This window comes from Mustela erminea, chromosome 6, assembly GCF_009829155.1.
Source record: "Mustela erminea isolate mMusErm1 chromosome 6, mMusErm1.Pri, whole genome shotgun sequence".
Taxonomy (NCBI): domain Eukaryota; kingdom Metazoa; phylum Chordata; class Mammalia; order Carnivora; family Mustelidae; genus Mustela; species Mustela erminea.
Window position 1 is genome coordinate 17,442,949 of NC_045619.1, and position 23,251 is coordinate 17,466,199.

The 23,251-nt window shown below is 38.5% G+C and overlaps 1 protein-coding gene across 7 annotated transcripts in view; it reads right to left on the reverse strand.

The window, feature by feature from the left end:
* HCFC2 (host cell factor C2) overlaps positions 1–21,392 on the reverse strand; it is a 73,630-nt gene extending 52,238 nt beyond the window's left edge. For 5 of the 7 annotated variants that reach the window (XR_004286655.1, XM_032346542.1, XM_032346544.1 and 2 more), the window contains exons 1-9: positions 21,182–21,390; positions 19,579–19,727; positions 18,138–18,298; positions 9,326–9,534; positions 8,014–8,098; positions 6,481–6,587; positions 6,183–6,371; positions 661–828; positions 41–93 (exon numbers count right to left, since the gene is read on the reverse strand). Coding sequence is in view for 6 of the 7 variants with exons in the window: in XM_032346542.1 (XP_032202433.1) it covers positions 41–93; positions 661–828; positions 6,183–6,371; positions 6,481–6,587; positions 8,014–8,098; positions 9,326–9,534; positions 18,138–18,298; positions 19,579–19,727; positions 21,182–21,344 (1,284 nt within the window). In the remaining variant the exon portion in view is untranslated. Of the gene's footprint in view, positions 1–40; positions 94–660; positions 829–6,182; positions 6,372–6,480; positions 6,588–8,013; positions 8,099–9,325; positions 9,535–18,137; positions 18,299–19,578; positions 19,728–21,181 lie in introns of all 7 variants that reach the window. The other 2 variants (XM_032346543.1, XM_032346541.1) reach the window with 2 other exon arrangements.
* Positions 21,393–23,251: the final 1,859 nt, after the last annotated feature.

Below are 23,251 nucleotides of genomic sequence, written 5' to 3' on the forward strand. Positions count from 1 at the left end.
TAAACATTCATTTGTCATCATAAATTTTTTTTTAACTTACACTGTTAGGAATGGTGCTATTACTGCCTTGTCTGTGAGGGTCCATTCTGACTCCTGTAGGAATAAGAAAGTTCATACTGACAAGCTCTGAATTAGCTTCAATAAAATATAATCAAGTATTTCTGGAAGTTAAATATTAAAGGTTAAAAAGTATTTTTATCAAATTTTATCTATTTTCTTTTTTTAAATTTTATCTATTTTCTTAATAGTTTGCTTAATAGTTGACTAAAATCCTTCCTAAAAGAACATGTAAAATTAAAAATGTTTCTAAGTGCCTGTTGCTGTACAAAAATACTTTTGAAAAAAGCTGAAATATTTATGTGCTAAATAAAACCATCTCCTGAAGTCAAGTATCAAGTCAAATTAAGAAAGTACATCAGAATGAACTGCAGAAAAACAAAACAAAACAAAACAAAATATTGTATCCTACACATCTATGCATTCTACCACAGCATAATGATAAGACAGGCAAGTTTCAAAGTTGAAATGCAACATACTTGATTAACCAGGCAGGAAACATCATAAAAATTTTAAAAACTAAGCGATCATCACTGGTTTTCCTGCAGTAACTTTTTAAAAAAACAAATGAGCATGGATGCTTTCAGGTGAAAATTATGTTACCTTGCATATTTGGTGTTGCTGTAGAATCTGATGACGCAGCTTGGTAGGGTAAGTCTGTATTCAGCTGCAAAAGATAGCCCTCAACTGTGGGCACTTCATCCCATTTGACATGGAAAGAGTTGGTAGTGGCCTTGATCAGTTGTACTTGTGATGGTGCCGGCGGTTTCTCTAAAGAACAATATTGACATTATACATTGATGTTTCCAATGTATCAATATTTTGCCTACATAGTTTGAGTGGGTCTAGGGCTCTGAAAACATTAGCAATGAGTATTTCAACTGTCTACCAAGAAGGAAAAATTTACTCAGATAAACATAGCTATCATAGGTCAAATGAAAACAGTTTGGGGTTCTGATTCTATTTATTTAGTTAGTTCCTTATACAAATAGCTCTACACACAAAACAATCCGGTTCCAAGCTATTTGTGTCATCAGAATCAGAAAGAAATGTTTAATCATAGAAGTACAAGGGTGGGGGAAGGAAGTATTTTATAGTTATAGCTACATTATTTTACCTTCTTTGTAAGATTTTTAGAATTTTAATGAGGCAATTTTCAGCCAATAGTATACAAGTCAGAAATACTGTTAATGTTAGCTAAGATGATTTGGACATATTTTGGAAAATCACAACTTCTTGAAGTTAATACCCTCTTATCAAAACTTGTACTACCCCAAACAAGTAACTACTTTGGTATAAAATATTACCAACATTTCCAAAACAAATAACAATCATAGAGTTTTAGAACTGGGAAAAAGAATCTGAGATTATTTCTACATTATCTTTGTCCTCTTTTTGTTTACCTACCAATTCAGAGAACTCAGAATCCCTAAAGGAGTATATTCCATCTTTAGACAGTTATATAAGAAAATTTTTTCTTCTAGTGAGTTGATATCTGTAAGCTATAATTTAATCCTTATATAGAATCCTTATAGATACTGAACAAGTCTATTATCTGTCTTTTTGTATTTTTTAGAGAAGGGGTAAGCAAACTGGCTGGCTTATAGTGTGTTTTTGTAAATAAAGTTTTATTGAAACACAGCAATGCTCATTTGTTTATGTATTAGTTATCATTGCTTTTCTACAGCAGCAGAATTGCATCATTATAATAGACACCATATGGCCTACAAAGCCTAAAATATTCACTATCTAGCCCATTAGAGAAAAATTTGATGACTGTGTTTTAGGGGGTAAGTAAACCTAGTTCCTCCAACTATTCCCCACATAGATTTCTCCATAATCCTATTCACAATCCGGTTTATTTAAATTTCTTAAAGTAAGACAACCTATACAAGGAAATAATAAGAAGACAAGTCCAAGAGGTACACCACCCACATAACAGAAGTTACATGGAGAGAAAAGAGAGAAAACAGAAGGGTACAAATCAATTAAATAAATCAAGAAAATACCCAGAACTGAAGACCATGAGTTTCCAAACTGAAAGGGCCCAATAAGTACTCAACACAATGGGTTAAAAATAGAAGCACAATGAAATTTAAGAATATCACCATGAAATTTAAGAATAGTAGGGACAAACAAACAAACAAACAAAACCCTGAAAGCTATCAAGGGTGAGGGGAAAGGTCACATTTAAAAAGAACAAAAATCAGAAATGGTTTGGGTTTCTCAACAAAAACCTAGCAGCTTGAAAACAGTGTAACAATGCTTTCAAAATTTCGAAGAGTAATGACTTCCTGTGTAGAATTCTATTATCATGCAAATTGCCAATTAAGTGGAAGAAGGACTGAACATACTTCCAACCAATGCAAAATCTCAAAATAAATTTATCACCTATGCACCCTTTTCCTGGGATGTGTTCCACAAAAAATGAAAAAGTAAACTAAGAAAGAGAAAAAATATGGAATCCAGGAAACAGGGAATCCGGCACAGGTGAGAGGCAAAAGATATCCCCAGGAAGATGATGAAGGGACGCCAAGATGATAGCTGGGCTCGATTTGTGGAGGACAATCATCCCAGTTTGGAGCAGGAGAAATTTCTTCAAGACGATGAAATTTGATAGAATATCTGATGCATCTAACCATAGTGAGAGAAGATTTAAACAAATAACAGAATATGGATTGAATTCGTGGTAAATACATACAAATCTAAAACAAACAAAAGTAACAATTATTAATCCATGGCAAATAAAAAATTGTGCAAGGAAAGTATAACAATATTTTACATGGCTCACCTGCAAACAGTTTTTTTGTGATCATAATGTAAACAATGAATACTCATCTAACAAAATTATGGTATAATCATATTGAGAGAATGGGGGTAGGAAAGGCATATAGGAGAGAGGTGAGGAATGATGGGAAGAAGAGATTAAATCCTTAATTTCCAGAGTAGAAAGTGAGCATTTTATGCCTAAACTGAAAAAAATCCAAGTAACAATATATTTGTGTTATATGGAAATATGGAAGTAAATACCAAAAGAATTGTTTAACAGAGTTGAAAGCAGATGATTGTGAAGCAAGGAAAATAAGAGGAAGGTTGGAGCAAAGGACTGCTATTTTGCATAAAAAAGCTTCATGGAATTAACCACTCTTTTAAATATTAACAAATTCACAAAGATTAACTAAAAGTGAAAAGAGGCAAGATGAAGAGCCCTCATTTCCCTAATCCCCCCAATTCATGCCAATTTATCAAGAGAAGAAGCAAAGTCTAAACTTCGACCTTATGATAGTGGCCACGATTACTTTTAGATAGCTATTCATGTCTAAAGAAAAGGTTTATGGAAAAACTGGCCAGATCCCTTAGTCACAGATCTCTTAGATAATCTGTTGAGAGTGATGTTTCAGGCCAAGAAAAACCTATACACACATATTTTTCTTCCAATCTCAGAGACTAAAGTTTATCCTTGGACTTCAGGCAATAACTCCTAATTTTGAAGATGCATCAGTAAGTTGAATTTTCTGTATTTCTTTCCTGCTTACTAGTATGTGCTTCTTCCACAGAAAATATTTAGTCTCTAACTTAGTTGTTCCATTTATTATTTTCCAATTATCTTAATTTTAAAATTAAACTGTTTCTATATTACCAAAGCAATACATGCCTCTGTAGAAAATAAAGATGAGAGAAAAACCTTTCAGAAAATGCTGAATATCACCTTTTAGATAACATTTTGGTACACAATGTATACTTCCAGATTTTTCTGTTTATATGCTTAAAAGAAACTGGAATCATAGGCATGGTTTATAATCTGCTTTTCTCATGTAGCAACATACATTACATCTCTTTTGATTTGATTTCTCGACTGACCTCCAGATTTCTTTATTCATCAACTACATATTTCATCTCCTTATTTCAAACTTAGCATAGTCTAAATGAAACTTAATTTTCTCCACAAACTGGTATTCTCCTCAGTCTTCCCCAACCCAGTAAATGGAAATGCCACCAAATTATTCAAGCTAAAAACTTCATTCCCCTCTTTGTGCCACATGCCACACCCAATTCATCAGCCATTCCGTCGATAAGAACTCCAAAACATATCCAGAATTCACCCACTCCTCCCCATCTCCACTGGCACCACTGTAGTCTTAAGACTTCTCAGACTCCTGTGAAAGACTTCTAACTGGTCTCCCTGTGTGCACTTTTGCCCACCTACAATTTATTTTCCAAACAAATGCAGTGCCCATTCCAAAACATACATCAGATCACGACACATCTCTCCTTCCAACTAATAAATAAACTACTCTTGTACTTTATAAACAACCTAAACTTCCATGATGTGCGAGGCCTTACATGATCTGTCCTGCTGTCACTTCCCTAACCTCCATTCCTACACTGTCCTCTTCCACTCAGCTCAAATCTGTTCCCAAATGTACCAAGTGTTCCTATCTCAGGGCCCTTGTACTTGCTGTTCACTCTTGCTATAGTGTTTATCCCCTAGCCTTTCCCATGGATAGCTCTTCTCTCCATTTGGATACCCAATTGCCGTCCCATGCATATCCCAAATGCCATCTCATACTTTTCTAACTACCCACCCTGAAGTTAGTGTTATCTATACCAGTACCCCATCTACTATCCCAGTGGTCTATGTTACTATCTTCACACGCTTACCAGAAACGGAACTTATTTTGTTAATTTGTCTGATTAGTGCCTGTCATCCTGCTGCCCTCATACTTTCCAAGAATATAAGTTATTTGATATCAGGGACATTATCATATCAGTCTCTTTCACGGCTGTAACATTTCACTTCTCAGCATATAAAACAACCTGGAAAAATTCCTGATAGACATGTGTCAATCAATAAGCATTTACTGAAAAAAATGGATGAGTTCTGTATTTTAAAATTTTTAGTGTTGAACTACTTTTGTAAAGATCTTTTCAGGGGCACCTGGGTGGCTCAGTTGGTTGGGCATCTGACTCTTGATATTGGCTCAGGTCATGATCTCAGAGTCGTGGGACTGAGCCCTACCTCAGGCTCCATGCTTAGCTGGGAGACTGCTTGGGATTCTCTCCCTCTCCCTCTGCCTGCCCTCCTCCCATGTTTTCTATGCAGTCTCTCTCTCTAAAAATAAATCTTTTAAAAAAAATCCTTTATTTTGGTATACTTTGAGATTTACAGAAAAAACACAGAGTTCCCATATACTCTTTACTGTTTCCCTTAATGCTAACATATTTGTTAAAACTAAGAAATTAACACTGGAATAATACTATTAACTAAACTACAGACTACTCAGATATCACCAGTTTTCCAACTAACGTGTGTGTGTGTGTGTGTGTGTGTGTGTGTGCTTGTTCCATCCAATCTAACAGTCTCCTCTAATTTCTGACTATTTCTTAGTCTCCTCTAGTTTGTGACTATTTCTCACTTTCCTTGTTTTTTGTTTTTTTAAAAGATTTTATTCATTTATTTGAGAGAGAGCAAAAGTGAGAGATCACAGAGGGAGAGGGAGAAGCAGGGAGCCCAAAGCAGGGCTGAATCCCAGGACCCTGAGATCATGACCTGAGCCAAAGGCAGGCACTTAACTAACTGACTGAGCCTTAACTGACCCCTCACTTTCCTTGTTTTCCATCACTTTGAAGTTTTTGAAGAGCGCTATTCATATAGAATGTCTAGGATGTCCCTCATTTTGGGTTTGTTGGTAATTTCTCAGAGTGAGGTTATGGATTTTGCAGTAACACAGGTGAAGTTTCTCCTGATCACATCATACAAGAAGCAGGGCTAAATGATTCAACATGACTATCATTAGTGCTATTAATACTGATTATTTGATTAAGATGGTATTTTCCAGGTTTGTCTACTATTAAGCTACTACTGGTCCTTTTCCATATTCTGTGGTTTGGAAGGGAGTCACTAAATCCAGTCTATACTCAAGGAAAGGGACATTAAGAAACTCTCTTAGGGAAAAAAAGGGAATTCTCTTGGAGTAGGAAATATCTACATACAATATTTCTCTCATTCATTTTTAATTATGGAAAAGAGAGGCAGTGGCATTTACACTAAATCTCAAGAGACAGGTAGGGCTCAAGTATTTATTTACCTGAAGGAAAAATATTTATTGAATACTCTTACCTACCAGTATCAAGATACCAAAGATCCTTGCAGCAAACTTGACTATTCAGTGCTTTTTTGTAGCCATCTCTTCCACTCCAAAAATATAATCGAGTGCCAATTGCAACAGCACAGTGTCCAGCTCTTGGTCTTGGTCTTGAATTTTTTTTGTCTTCCTGAGAATCTGATACTAGGGTGGTCCACTCTGCTGTATCTAGAAGATAGAAATATCCATGACTACTATAGTGTTCTTAAACAACAAAATAACAAAAATTCTTTTATTAATAAGTTTTATCTCAGTAAGTAACTCTTAAAAGACTCACCAAGATTTAGGTAAGAAAATGAACTAGTACATCTCCATTCACAATCATGAGGTGAAGTCTCAATATTCTCCCCCTTATGTGGAACCCATCCACCGAAAATGTACATCCTGAACAGAAAGAGAGAACATAAAGTGGCTGATTTTTTTTCTAAAGCTTTAATTTTTTTTTTTTTTAGATTTAAAATGCTAAGAATAGACTTAAATTTCTTATTTGTTGATTCAAAGCTTCAGGACTATTCACTTACTTATGATCAAGGTAATGGGAGTAAGATAATGAATAAAGTGGTCTTCTCTGAAAAGTTTACAATTTCATGAAGCAATACAGAATCAAATTATTTCTCTCTGCAAGTTACATAAAGTGGGGAATATTTCACTTATAATACATTTGAAAATCAATATTACATATAATATACTAAGTGTACCTCAGTCAGAAAGATAGTCGAATGACCTATGACACCTAAAATCAAATTCAGAGTTGTATGCATACAGTAACCAAAGAGGATTAAGTTTCCTATAACTTTTGTCATTGATATCACTCAAATAAAAAACTTTAAACTATGTCCCTTGGGGCCCTAAGGGTTCTTGAGATAGGTCTAATAGCTGCTGAAGGAAAAAGGTTCATCAGGCAGCACTCAGGGCCCATGTAACCTCGTGCCAACTAGACAAGCTCAATTTCCTATTTTGTCTATTAGAGTTCCAATGGAAAACCGCATTTTATAAAAGGATTCTGATATTCTAAAAAATATAGCTTATTAGATTTTGTTTATGGCTATTTAAAAAAAGAACTAATGAGGCTCTAGTTGTTTCCTAAAATATTACTTATAGGAAAAAATCCCTATAAAATCCCCAAAGAAAATAATTAATTTCTCTTTACACAATAATGCACAAATAAGAGAACTTGTTGATGACAGTAACAGCTAACCTTTACTGAGTGCTCTTTATGTACCAGCCACTGTTTGAAGCATTTTATACGTATTAATCCATTTAATCCTCAGGTTTTAATATTATCTGCATTTTTTATGTGTGGAAATTGAGGTAAAGACAGATTAAATTTCCTTGCCCCAGGTCATACATGACAAATAACAAAACTGGTGACTTGAATTCGTGCAATTTGGTTACAGAGTTTATGTTCTAACCACAACTCTATTCAAAGTTCAATCACTTTGTGTGCATACTGAGTTCATATCTGAGAACAAATCAAGTGCTACCAAAAATAAGTAAAATGGAACAGGGAGTTAGGTGTGTCAAACCTGGCAATGGAGGCCAGGTCAGTGAGACAACACTCTCCTTCACACTTACGTAATATCTACTCTGTGCAAGGCACTGTAAGAAATGTACAGAAATTTAAGAGGCAGGATAAGAAAATGGCACAGTAAGTATTCTTGCTTCTATAGGCTTACTATTCTAGCTTTAGTAGACACAATCATTGTTAAATTCAATAATCTATTTCCAAGCAATGGGTAGCACCACTCTTTGTGTGTATCTTTCTTAAGTTGGTTTTAAAAAAAAAGTGAAAAAAAGAAAACCACCATACTTGTTTCCTATAACACTGGCTGTGTGAAGGCTTCGTGGAAGTGGCACTGTCCCTTTAGTTTCTGGTTTTGACCAAGACATAGTTTCTAGAAGTAAAAATAAGTATGTTAGCAATTTGGTTTAATAATAGCAAATTACCTCACCTTGCAGAATTTTAAAAAAAAAATATTTTATTTATTTATTTGACAGAGAGAGAGACCTTGAGAGAGGGAACACAAGAAGGGGGAGTGTGAAAAGGAGAAGCAGGCTCCCTGCTGAGCAGGGAGTCAGATTCAGAGCTAGATCCCAGGAGCCTGGGATCATGACCGAGCAGAAGGCAGATGCTTAACGGCTGAACCACCCAGGCGCTTCTCACCTTGCAGAATTTTAAAAAATAAAACAAAAAAAGACTTAACAAAAAGAAGCAAAGATGTTTCAAAACCATTACTTGAATTTCATCTTAAAATAAACATTTCGGGGTGCCTGGGTGGCTCAGTGGGTTGAAGCCTCTGCCTTCGGCTCGGGTCGTGATCCCAGGGTCCTGGGATAGAGCCCCACATCCGGCTCTCTGCTCAGCAGGGAGCCTGCTTCCTCCTCTCTCTGACAGCCTCTCTGCCTACTTGTAATCTCTGTCAAATAAATAAATAAAATCTTTTTAAAAATAAAAAAAATAAAATAAAATAAACATTTCCAGCTGACATAAATAGTCAATTACAATAATCTTGTTTACACCTGAATGTTAGCATCTGTAATGGGAAGTGTATTTAGGGTGCCACCAATTTTGCATTAAAACCAGATTAGGGGTTTTAACATTTTAAGTAAGAACATACTGTGTAGAAGATAGTTGAAAGTGAGAGGCACACCTACCCTCCAATCACTCACTCCTAGGATCCCTTTAAAAAGAGCTAGCCAGTGTTTTCACTGACCAGCAATAACGTTACTAATGTTACATTTCCTGTAGACAGAAAAACCATATAAATTTGATCATTCCCAAATGGGACACTTTATGGAGTGATAATTGGTACTACCAATAATTACAGAGGACAGTAAGCATAAATCAGGGCCCTTTCAGGCAAACCACAACATATGGCGACCCTATTTACAAGGAGCACAGGAGAGTTACTGCCATAAATCAAACATTCATTTGTTTAACTTCATTGATTAGCCACCATTTGCATACATCTCAGCTGTCCCAGAGCTGGCTACAAGTGCCTTCTATAAATCTAAGTGCAACTCAATAAATGCTGTAACCAAAAATATTTTTCAAAAACGATTTTTACATTTGTCCTTATCAATCATAACCAATTCCTGAGCCTGAATCAAGGTAAGCTTACCTAAGTCAAGTTGCCATAGATCATCCAGGCGAGCACCACACATTCCACCAAAGACATACATCTTAGGACTTCCAGAATCCTTTTTGCAATATATGACAGCTGTGTGGGATTCTCTTGGAGAAGGCACAATTCCTTTAGTCACTGGAATGCTCCAACCCACAACACCAGAACCATGCTGGAGCTCCAACTCATAGAAATCATTCAAATATCTAGGATATCATGAAATAAATTAAAACATTAACATAATATATACCTTTTGATTTTTGTTTCTATTTATAAAGATAATCTATGCTTGCTGTGAAACATTCATTTGGTACCAAAAAGCATTAGGGGACCAAAAGCCCCATCCCTCATTCATTATGTATTTATCAAACACTACTGTGTCTCAAGAAATCTTCTGGGGATCAGTAGTGAACAGAAGAGATTTCTGAAAAATTCCTGCCATCATTTAACCAACACTCTTGTCCATGACAACTGTCATGAAAACATAGCCACAAATTGGGACACCTCCCATCAGGAAGTAGGAGCTATGTCAGTCCCCACTCGCGATTCTGGGTGAGCCCGTGACTGCTGCCACAAGAGTATGGTGAATGCCACTAGATGAATTCCATGGTTTGATCACAGAAGGCTAATGAAGCTTCACTACAGAACACTTGTTCTTGGAATCCTGAAGCACCATACAAATCAAACTGCCACAAAAACCCCATATGGAGTGGCACATATAAAACCCATATGGAGTGGCACATATAGGCATGTAGGAGGATGGTCCCAGTTCAGTCCATCCTTCAGTTATCTCAGAAGAGGCACAAGATATAGTAGTGACTGTTCAAGACTTCCCATCTCCGCGCCTAGCCATCACTGCTGTGTCCTGTCTGAATTCCTGATGCACAGAATCCCTGAACATAATAAATTTTATTTTGCATACTAACTTTTGGAGGAGTTTATTACATGGTACTAGATAACCAGGACAATCACCATTGGCAATAATTGATAAATACCCTTTCTGACCTCTATGAACATCCACATATGTATAAATGAGACATATTACAAATTTTTTTTGCAACTTTTTTCTTTGAAAATGTTCACTCTCTAGGGGCGCCTGGGTGGCTCAGTGGGTTAAAGCCTCTGCCTTTGGCTCAGGTCATGATCCCAGGGTCCTGGGATCGAGCCCCGCAAAGGGCTCTCTGCTCTGAGGGAGCCTGCTTCCTCCCCTCTCTCTCTCTGCTTGCCTCTCTGTCTACTTGTGATTTCTCTCTCTGTGTCAAATAAAAAAAATCTTTAAAAAAAATCATTTAAAACATTCACTCTATAATATATCAGTGCCCAACATAGTTTTTTTTTTTTTAAACTCTAGAAACTGGCATTAAACTTTTTCATCTGTGACATGGTGTTTTCAATATTTTGAGCAAAATGACTTTCATAGGAATGTATGTCCTATCAAATTATTGCTCAAATATGGGAGCAAAGTTAAAACACTTCAGGACATAAAAAACTTCAAAGTTTAGGGGCCCCTGGGTGGCACAGTTGGTTAAGCATCTGACTCTTCATTTCAGCTTGGGTTATGATCTCAGGGTTATGGAATCGGGCCTGCATTGTGCTCTGTGCTCAGCGTGAAGTCTGCTTGAGACTCTCTCGTCCTCTCCCTCTGCCCGTCCACCCCCAGATAAATAAATCTTAAAAAAAAAAAAAAAAAAAACACCAAAACTTTAAAGGTTAGCCATAAAATTGTTTTTGGGGAAAAAAAAAGATTTTACATTTATTCCAGAAAATTAAGACATTCAAGGAAAAAAATGAGTAAGAGAAATGGTAGTACAAAGAAATTTTTTTTTTTTAAGATTTTATTTATTTATTTGTCAGGGATAGAGGAAGAGAGAGCGAGCGAGCACAGGCAGACAGAGAGGCAGGCAGAGGGAGAAGCAGGCTCCCTGCCCAGCAAGGAGCCCGATGTGGGACTCAATCCCAGGACGCTGAGATCATGACTTGACCCGAAGGCAGCCGCTTAACCAACTGAGCCACCCAGGGGTCCCAGTACAAAGAAATTTTTAAGATTTTAAAAAATTTACTTATTTGACAGAGAGAGAGAGAAAGAGAATGCACAAGCAGTGTGAGGGGCAGGCAGACGGAGAGGGAGAAGCAGGCTGATGCTGGGCTCGATCCCAGGACCCCGGGATCATGACCTGAGCTGAAGGCAAATGCTTAACCAACTGAGCTACCCAGGTGCCCCTAAATTGATGTTTACAAGTATGGTTGTGAGGTCTAAATAATACTGTGAAAGACTGACCAAAAAATTAGCTTCTTAGCGTTATTATAATATGGAATAAGATTCAAGAATATGTAGAACATATGGGAAAAGCAAAAGAAGGTAAAGACCGTAATCTATTCTCAAAGATGACAAGACCCTTTCAGTTTAAATGTATGTGATAATTTCTGAGCAACTAAGGCAAGCACAGAATTAGTATGTGTAACTTTCATATCATTACATGGAAAGAAAAAAAAACAGTAAATCAAGAAAAAGGAAAAGGAAAAATAAGCAAAGCATGGTCTAAAAAAAGTAGTTAATAAGATGGTTAGGGAAAAAAACTATTAAGCAATGTCAAAAGAAAGACAAACTATGAAAAGAAATTTGGTACACATCACAGAAAAAGATAAAATTTTCTAAATGTAAAAGGTTCCTACTAGATCAAGATTACAACCGATCACACAATAGATACAAATAAAAGGATATAAAACTGACAGTTCACAGAATGAGAAATAAAAATTGTAAAAATGTGCACATACACACACAGAGACACAGAAAAACAAACACATACACATGCAAATGTTCAACTTCATAATGATTTTTAAAAATCTAGCAAAAGCAGAGGGCTGGAGATGGAGAAGCAACAAAAGCAGAATAAATGGAAAACATAAAACACAAAGGTAGGAAAAAACGTCTCTACTAGGAGACAAAGACTCTTAGGGGTAGGAAACCTGTAAGAAAATCAAAATAAAAGAACCCTGAAACCTGGGCACCTGGGTGGCTTAGCTGGTTAAGTGTCTGCATTTGGCTCAGGTCATGATCTCAGGGGCCTGTGATTGAGTCCCACATCCATCTCCCTGCTCCACGAGGAGTCTGTTTCTCCCACTGCCTGTCCCACCACTCATTCTCTCTCTCTCTTTCTCAAATAAATAAAATCTAAAAATAAAAAATTTTTAAAAAGAACCCTGAAACCAGCTATAAAGCAATTAACAGCAATGATAACATCAAAATTATTTTGACAACTGATGTGGTACAGACTTACACAGATCAGAATGGATACCAACCAGTAAGCTATACCACCAGTTCATACTGGTCAACTGTTAGCCCTATTTACAAAAGATAAGTCTACAGCAAAATAATACATGTAGATTGAAAAGTAGATATATAAGAAATAAACAATAAATTCACAATAACACTGGGAGATTTTAACATGTCATTCAGAAGTTGATATGATCTAGACTCACAAAATCAAAAAGCTTCAAACAATAATTTACAACAGTGATCTAATAAAGAACCTTGTACCCAATACCAAGAACTTACAATCTTTATGAACACCTATGGAATAATCACAAAAACTGATTGACATACACCACAAAGACTATCTCCAAAAAGGAGAAACCCCACAGATCACATATTTTTAAACACGATATAATAAAGCTATATATTAGCAATAGTAACAAAACTTTCCATTTGGAAATTTTTACAGATTTATGCCAAATTAATATTGGGTTAAAGAGAAAATAAAAAGCAATGACAATAAGAGCACTATATATCAAAACCTACAGAATATGGCCAGAGCCATAACCGGAGAAAAATGTGTAGCATTTATTAGAAAATAATACTGAAAATAAGTGAACTAATAGGCATTCAAATTACTAGAAGTTAGAAAATAGTTGGAAAAGGCACCAAAACTATTAAAAGTTAGAAGAAGTCAGAAAAAAGAAAAAATTTAAAGAAATGGAATAAAGAAAATAAGTGAAAAATAAAAATAAATCAATAAAACTAAAAAATGGTTCTTTGAAACCATCAAACCACTCATGTGTCTGATCAGAGAAAAGACAACACACACATTTATAAATGAGAAAAGAGATGTAACTACAGATACAGAGATTCTAAATATACAGAGAACTTAGAAGTTTTATCAAAAACTGTAAAAATCTAAGTAAAATGCATGATTTTTCAAGGAAAACAAATTATCAAATGATTCAAGAAAAAGTAGAAAATCTAAATAGATCAATAACTATAAAAAATATTGAAAAGTTAGGCAAAGGTCATCTTCCTAAATTATACTAATCTCAGATAATTATGGGAATTTCTACTAAATATTCAAGAAATTATGTTATTTAAGCATAATAAAAGACGGAAAGCTTCCCATTACCTCAGAACACAGCCCTGGTTATATTCCCAGGAATTACAGAATCCTGATACTCAAATCAGATTAGAATAGGACCCCACTATCCCAAATAAAGTCAATATATGGAAAATCACTGGTGACTATAGACAGTACAAATAAGTGTTAGCAAAATGAATTCAGCGAAGTATGAAAAGAACACTGTAATGCAACAAACTGGGGCTTAGCCACAAATAAAAAAATGGCTTATATTTTTTTATTAGAATAAAAACCTGATAACACAAAAAGAAAACCCTTTTAAAAAAGGCAAATAGAAGACTTGAAAAAAATATGAATTATGGTGATAGATACACAACACAGCAAACTGACTAAAATCACTGGAATATGATATAAGAAAATATAAGAAAATATAAATGGCTTATATTTTTTATTTTATTATTAGAACCTAATAATATAATTCACACAATTAATGGATTAAAGGAAAGAAACAGTAAGTTCATTTCTATGTCTAAAATGAATATGAACACCCATTTTTGGCTAAAAAGAGAGGAAAAAATTAATCAGCAAACTAGAAATTTTTTTAAACTTCTTTAATCTGATCAAAGGCAGAAACCTACAGAAAACATCACAATCCATCACATTAAAGTAAATATATTAGTGAAACAGAATAGAGTCTTGAACAAGAGTTGAGAAACATTTTCTGTAAAAAGCTAGACAGTAAGTATTTAAGGCTATGGAAGCTATAAGTTCTGTTACAACTACTCAACTTTGCTCTTTTTAAAAAATATTTAATTTATTTATTTGAGAGAGAGAGAGAAAGCATGAGAGAGAGCACAAGCAGTGGAGAGGGAGAAGCAGCCCATGGAGCAGCGAGCCCAACATGGGTCTTTATACTAGGACCCTGGGATCATGAGCCCAAGGCAGCCTCAACCGAATGAGCCGCCCAGGTGCCCCTCAACTTTGCTCTTTTAACAACATGTAAATGAATGGGCATAGCTGTGTTCCAGTAAAACTTTATTAACAAAGACAGGAAGGTAGCAGACCAAATTTGGCCCTCAGAGTGTAATTTATAATTCCTGATCCTGAAAGCTAGAACAAGACCCATTTGTATGAGGATTAAGATGTGATACAGATGGGACTTCAAATTAATGAGGAATAAAATGACTTATTTAATAAATGGTAGTGAAGAGTTGAAAATCCATTAGGAAGAAAAAGTAAAAATACCTCATACTAGTCACAAAGATATATTCTAAATCTATTAATATTTTGAACACAACAAAGCTGTGAAGGTACCAGAGAGCTGTGGGGTAGAATCATCTTCCTAAGCAGAAAGCAATAAAAGAAAAATATTGTCAAACCTGATAACACAAAAAGAAAACCCTTTTAAAAAAGGCAAATAGAAGACTTGAAAAAAATATGAATTATGGTGATAGATACATAACACAGCAAACTGACTAAAATCACTGGAATATGATATAAGAAGTTTGAATTTTATGGTGTATAATTTATACTCTATTTAAAAAGGAAAAATGAATAAGGATGTGAACAATTTCAGAAAAGGAGCTGAAAATGTCCAATAAGCATAGTTAATCAAGCTCATCGCCAGTTTTTTTTTTTTTAAAGATTTTATTTATTTATTTGAGAGAGAGACAATGAGAGAGAGCATGAGTGAGGAGAAGGTCAGAGAGCGAAGCAGACTCCCCATGGAGCTGGGAGCCTGATGCGGGACTCGATCCCGGGACTCCGGGATCATGACCTGAGCCGAAGGCAGTCGTCCAACCAACTGAGCCACCCAGGCGTCCCTCATCGCCAGTTTTTTAAAGAGATTTTATTTATTTACTTATTTTAGATAGAGGCCAAGAGTGTGCACACACACACTTGGGGAGGAGTAGAGGGCGTGGGAGAGGACAAGCAGACTCATTGCGGAGCCTGCAGCCTGACATGGCTCTGGATCTCATGACTTTGAAATCATGACCTGAGCCAAAATCAAGAGTTGGACACCACTGACTGAGCCACCCAGGTGCCCAATCGTTACCATTTTTTTTTTTAAGATTTTATTTATTTATTTGACAGAGAGAGCAAGAGAGCACAAGCAGGGGGAGCAGTAGAACAAGGAGAAGCTCCCCACCAAGCCCGATGCAGGGCTTATTCCCAGGACCCTGGAATCATGACCTAAACTGAAGGCAGCCGCTTAACCAACTGAGCCACCCAGGCGCCCCTCATTACCAGTTTTTTAAAAATCAAAATAAATCCATGAAATGTAGTTCACCTATTAGTTTGGTAAAAACTAGTAAGAGCGAGACAATTCAACACTGTTAAGGGTGTAGGCAATCCCATACACTTAGGAGTATAAAACGGTTTTGGATCTTTGGAGGCTGACTCAGGAAAACCTAACAAAGTTGACTGTAAATACCCTTGATGTCCCTCCCACTGATTCCATTTACAAGTATGAATCCTACAAAAATTGGGGTTCCTGGGTTGCTCAGTCGTTAAGCATGTGACTCTTGATTTCAGCTCAGGTCATGATCTCAGGATTATGAGATCAAGTCCCGTGACCAGCTCCATGCTATGCATGGAGCCTGCTGAAGATTCTCTGTCTCCCTCTACCCAACCCCGCTCCCCAACCCTCGCTCTCTCTCTCTCTAAAAAAACAAAAATGGCAAAAACAAAAATAGTTATACATGTGCAAAGACTGTAACAGCAAAAAGAGTGGAAATATTTAAATGTCTGTCAGTAGGGGAATGGTTAAGTAATTTACATAATTCAGACTACTTTTAGCCATTAAAAAAAATTAAGGTCAATTTTTATCTACTGCCGTAAAAGATCTTGAAGATATACTATTAAAGGAAAAAACAACAACAAAAACAAACAGGTAAAAGCCCAAAGTTGCAAAGCAAAAAAAAAAAAAAAAAAAAAAAAATAGATTCCACTTCTATAAAAGAGAATACATGTCTGTGTAGGATCAAATCAATGTTCCCCACCTCCCCTTTCCTGCTAGGCAGAACACTCAGTCCTGGATCACTGACCAGTGGAATGTGAACAGAAATGAATCTGCTATCTTTAACCAGAGGCTTTCAAAAGCACTGCATTTATCTATTGGCTCCCTCAAGCAGCATAAACTTGATAAGCTTGCCCATTATACATAATAACCTAAAAAAAAAAAACTGACTAATACATGTTATATGAAAAGGGTTCTAAAAGATGCACGTCAAATTGAATTATGTGTTTGCCTGTGTTCGAGGACAGTGATGCTCTAAGAAAGAATTTCATATACTTTCTAATTTCTTGCATTTTTATAAGTCTGTATCCAGAAAAATCGTTTAATATAAAAACAAAAAAGACATGTGCCGCAAGTTAAAGTATCTGGCTTACTATGGTGGGATAAATTTTTTCCCTTTTCTCCAGTTTCTAAGTTTACCGTGATGTTTTGGTATGTGTCATTTTTTAAAGTTTGGAAAAGACAAAAAAACTAAGGCTCTAACATCAATGTAATGTAGGTAATATATTGATGGCAACCTGCAAGTTCTCTGAAAGTAAAGCCAACAATCTTATTTAGCCAACAAAATGACAGTAAAATGTAGATATTTAATCACTCCCATTTCACAGCCAAGGAAAACAGGATTAGATTACTTTCACTAAAGGACACACATGGTAAGCAGTGAATCAGAAAACAGTCCTTCAGACTCTAAATGTCCAAATCCTGAGTGCTACAACGACAATGTGATCAAAACACTACCGGGGCGGGGGGGGGGGGGGGGGGGGGTAGCACGTGGTTCTGTTTGGAAAAAGAGGAGACAATTGGTTCAAAAAATATTTGCTTAAATGAATCACTGTAACAGCTTTCTCTATAACAGCCTTCATTTTAGAGTGAGGTTTTTTTTTTTTAATTAAAGATTTTATTTATTTATTTATTTGACAGAGATCACACGTAGGCAGAGAGGCAGGCAGAGAGAGAAAGGAGGAAGCAGGCTCCCTGCCAAGCAGAGAGCCCGATACGGAGCTCGATCCCAGGACCCTGGGATCATGACCTGAGCGGAAGGCAGAAGCCTTAACCCACTGAGCCACCCAGGCGCCCCTATAGTGAGATTTTTGTCACCAAGTTCCTTGAGACATCTAATTTGAAAATAACTATTTGTTACTTTTTGTTATCATTTATGACAAGTGAAATACATTATGGCTTAATACATACAAATAGGTTGCTATAAGCAACTATATTAATATCATTTAATAAGATGATTTCTGATTAGAAAAGGCACAGTTTTGAAAACAGACATCTATTCCAGGGACTAGGGAAAATACAACCGCACACAAATTTGTTCACTGTTAGGTTTAAATGCAAAAGGCTAAATTTCATCCCTTTTAATAACTGAAAATGGTAGAAATTAAATGTTCTTAATCTAAGTCATAAAATACACATTTGGTCCAAAAAAGAATCAGCATACCTGGGAACATTATTGTTTGAATCTTCACTTTCATTTGCCAGACCACCAAACAAATAGCATTTGTTACCATATAAAGAGAAGCTATGTCCAAGACGAGGACAAGGAGGTAAACCAGAAGAAGGGGGGTGAGGTTTCACTTTTTTCCATAACCAACGGCTTGCCTAAAAAAGAGCATAAATACAATCGACAGTATCAAGAAAGCATTCCTATATTGTCAATAGTACAACATCATACCAATACATTTTAACCAAAATCCAATCAGAAGGCTCCAATAAGCTATTCTAGGGACAAATGACAAGTAAATAGGTAATTTCTGGAACTAAAATAAGCACTGTAATAGAAATTCAGTCTAGTCTTCTTGGGGTGCCTGCGTGGCTCAGCTGGTTAGAAGCCCAACTCTTGATTTCAGCTCAGGGGCATGAGAGCAGAGTGTGGAGCCTGCTCAAGATTCTCTCTTTTCCTCTCCCTCTGCCCCTCTGCTTCCTCCCCCCAAAAAGGAAAGTCAGTTTAGTCTTCCATATTCACAGCTTTCCTCAATAGCAACCTAAGCTCATAACAATAAACAGCAGTATTTCTAAAATATTTTTCAAATGAAAAATTAAATACACATAGCTTTAGGATTAAATAAAATTGATATATTTATTCTTACTTTCTGAAATTAGGTAATCCATAGATACTATATTTCAACCTTTAAGTAAGCATAAGTAAAGATAATCAAAACTCATGCTCTGGCTATGGATGCTCTATTTATCTAAAACTATTTGTTTTTGAATATGTACAATTCATCTACACCTGTCAATTAGCAGATGTCTTCATGATAACAGCCCTGTGAACATAGGCACACTTCAGAAATAAAAGTCAATCAAGGGCTGTCAGAACTCTGAGCATGGTTTAACAGAATCAAATTTATAAAGAACATATGAAACTGTACCCTTTTTTCCCATGTATTTCCAGGAAAAAAAATAATGCTTATTAGTGTGAGGGTAACGATCTCTATAATGAAGGTAGAGGTTTGCAAAGTATGGTTTTGGGACCAGCAGCAGCACATGAGAACTTGGGAAGAATGCCAGGGGTGAGGCCTCACACCAGACAATACTGATTCAGAAACTCTTGGGGGCAGGGCCCAGCAATCTGTGTTTTCACAAGCCCTCTGTTGCTGCTAAAATTAAAGAACTAAGATACAAAAGCCTAAACCTGTAACATATATAACTGATGCTAAGTAACAGATAGCTTAATGTTACAATTGTTACACTAGGTATTGAAAAAAGACTCACATTAGAAACTCTGGCTTTTTAATGAAGTGGAAACATTTTCCTTGAAGCTTATAAAATGTGAAGTTCATACCATTTTAAACATGCAATGAAATATTTTGCAATCTTTCGAAGAATTAGCAAGATCATTATTAAAGCTGTAGCTTGAGATAAACTTGAGACACACTTACTTGCAACTCGTATAACTCATTGCTGTATCTTCCATATTCAACCATTCCCCCAAATACTAATATTCTGGTACCATCACAGACAAATCCATGGGCAGCGCAACCTGGAGGGATGTCTCCTCTAACAGCTGGTAGGAACCACTGATTTGTAACTGGTTGCCAAAATAAAATGAAAACCAATTATAATAATAGTTATCACAAACTATGAGTATATACTCTATACTGATCATCTGTATCAGTGGTTATTGGAGATTGGAGATGACTTTGCCCCCAGGAGCAACTGGAGATGACTTTGCCTCCAGAAGCAAACTAAAAATGTGTATTTGTCTAACTGGAGGCGGGGGAGAAATGCTCCTGGCAACTGGTGGGTAGAGATGAGAGATGCTGCCAAACACCTTAACAATATACAGCGCATGCTCTTACAACAAATAATTCTCCTGTTCAAAGTGGCCATAGTGCTGCTGGTGGTGAGTATCATCATCTCTATTTTACAAGTGAAAATCTGACATTTAAGTTGGGTAACTTTAGTGTTGATTCTGAGCAACTGGCAGAGCAAAATGCAAACCAGGTCTAACTTTTTCCAAAGCCAGGATTTTTACCCTATACCAAATTGTCAAATAACTTTTAAACTATATACTAGAGAGCCAGGAGGAGGAGAGGGTTTAAAAAAAATGAAATTTCTTCTATGCCACTATTTTATTAACCTTAAAATGACCACAGTGATTAAGTTATTTGGTCAAAGTCATTGATCATGGCATAGACCCAAAATTCAGTAATTAACCTTACACCAAGGAAACAGCTTCCTCTTGAGAGCCGGCGCCTTTACAAGTTGGGGAAAATTAAATTCCACCCTCCTTTCTATCCCGAGGCACTATTAGGTAGGGCCTCCCCGGCCAGGGGCACTTGGGATTTGCAGCGGTGCTCAAGCTGACGGTCCTCTCTCCGAGCGCCGCACAGCTGAGCTTCAGCACACACACCCAACTATGCCGAGACAGGCGCCGGTCTCACCAACGAACCACTTCCCCGCCAAAGAGTGTTACCAATGGGGTAAAAATCTTGACTGCCCCCTGTCAGTTACGGGCTTGTATTTGGGGTGAAAGTACCAGGCCTCTCGTCTTCCCTCCTCAGCACCCCCAGCCCTCTCCCCGCCCCGATTCGTTTCCTCCTAAGGAAAGACCGCAGGCGAAGACGAGAAAGGCCCGGAGCAGCTCTGGTTCGGAGTTGGTTTTGGTTTTTGACAGGGGAGGGATCTTGCACCCCCGGAGTGGGCGAGACTTCGGGAAGAGGCCCTGGCGGGTGGAAACGGTCTCTCTCGCCCACGTCCGCCCGCAGGGCTTGCGGGGGGGGAGGGGGTCCGGGACCGCCTGCCTGAGGGCCGGCGCGCCCCGTTCGGGGCCCGGTTCTGCCCCGCGGGCCCTGGGGAAACGGAGCTGCCACCCAGGACACTGCTGAACCCCGACCGCCCGGGCAAGCCGGACTCCCCGCTGCCCGCCTCAAGAGGCAGTGACCCGACGGTGACAGCTGTCAGGGCCTCGGCCGCCGCCTCGCCTCCCCTCCCCCTCCGCGACTCCCACAGGCGGGGCCGTAGAGCCGCCGCCGCGCCTACCCGTGTTGTAGACGTGCAGCTCGTCCGCGATGCCCTCGTTGCCCCCTCCAAAGATGATCATCAGCTCCCGGATGGCCACGGCCCGGTGTCCGTGCCGGGCGCGGGGGACCGGCCCCGTGAAGGAGGAAACCCGCCTCCAGTTGAGGAGGCTGGGAGCCGCCATCTTCCCAACCCCCGCCCCTCTGCCCACAATGCACCGCGCCCGCTCCAGCGCCGCCGCTCCCGGGGGAGGGCGGGGACCCGCCTCCAGCTGTGCGCCGGGGGTGGGGGTCACGTGACCGCGGGCGCCCCGGGCGAGGTTGGAGGCCCGTGGGGAGTCGAGGCGTCCCGGCAAGGGAGCCCCGCCCTCACCCCCAGGCATAATGTCCGGGCCTGGCACCCTGGGCAACGGGCCTTCGGGTGTAAAGACAGACGTACTGACCAAGTGCCCCCGCCCCACCCAGGGCCCCCGTTTGTATTTGCGCGAGAAGGCACAGCGTTTTCCTTTACGGTCACTTTAATTGAGCATCTAGGATGTGCAGGCGACTCAGACCCTTTGAACAGTTACAGAGCAACGGGGAGAAGAGCTCGCGCGGAGGTTCGAAGTGCCGGGAGCGCGGGGAGGAGGGATGGAAGTCGGCCTCGGCGGGCGGGTAACGCGCGGGCCCTGCGCGCCCGGGCCTCGAGGATGCCAGCAAATGCGGGAGGAGGGAGGCGCCTGCCGCGCGAGCGAGCGGCCGCGAGTGCGGCGCCCCAGCCGAGCCCGAGGACACCGACGGGAAGGTCGGAGCTGAGCCTGCTCTGGCAGCTCAGGCACTTGAGGTTTTGTTGGGTGTCGTGCCAAGAAGTGTAGCAACAGTTAGCCGCGAAAGGTCTTTTTGTTTCAGCAGGTGGGAAAACTATGTGTAGGTTTCCGTTTTATTACTAGCTGACATGGGAGGGTCTTCCATTGCCAAACGCTGTCCTCATTGCCTTATGTGTATGAATTCATGATTCTCCCAACAAAATGGTAAAGTGGGTACTGTTATCTCCCTTCCGTGGTTGGGGAAATGAAGCACAAAGAACTAAAGTAATTCACCTACGGACGCTGCAGAAGTGGATTGGGACCAGGATTCAAACGCGGGGCTTCTGATTCCATAGTTCCTTTTTCTAACAACTATACAATAACTGCCTTTGCTCACAGTCATGTGCAACCCTATTAACGCTGAGCTGCCTTATTATCTGGTCTTATAAAGCATTACACTCGAAGAGATACAATTCCAGAAGAAAAAAAAATTTTTTTGAAAGCAGTTTAAATCCCTACCTCACACTCTCAAGAAGGTACCGGCAACATACGGTCGATATTCCTTTTTCTTCATCTCTTGCCATTAGCAGTTTCTCTCCTAAGCCTGTAACATCCTCTCTCCGACATCTTCCTCAGTCCTGAGCCTGCCTCTCTACCTCCTCATCCATCTAAACTCTCCTTTGAGAAGTGATTCCTTATAGGTTCAAAAGAAATTCTCACTGTTCTTTCAGCTGCTGCTTCTCACATTTTCCCTCTCACCGATTACCCCAGTTTTGCAATATGGTCAAAGAGAATTTGGGAAAGGAGGGGGGAAGATGGCTGGAAACAAAGGAGTCTATGAATATTTATGTATTAACATTTTTCTTTGTCTCATACATAAATGTTTCTGTTATGAAGTATGTATCTGAAACAATACTGGAAACATACTGGGACAAAGCAATGCGATTTTCATAGAACTTAAAATAATTTAATACAAACTGTACTTTCTTCTGAGAGTTTAGGGTTAAGATGTCTTAACTTTTATGAATGATGTAAGTAAATGGTAGCTGTGTGTGTGTATTTAATACCCTTATAGCAAAAGATGAAGGGCAAAATTGAAAGTTGTAACCCAATATTGATATTCAAATTTAAAGAATCAAAACTTGTCGGGGCAACTGGGTGGCTCAGTGGGTTAAAGCCTCTGCCTTCCGCTCAGGTCATGATCTCAGGGTCCTGGGATGGAGCCCCACATCGGGCTGTCTGCTCAGCAGGGAGCCTGCTTCCTCCGGTCTATCTCTCTCTGCCTGCTCTCTGCCTACTTGTGATCT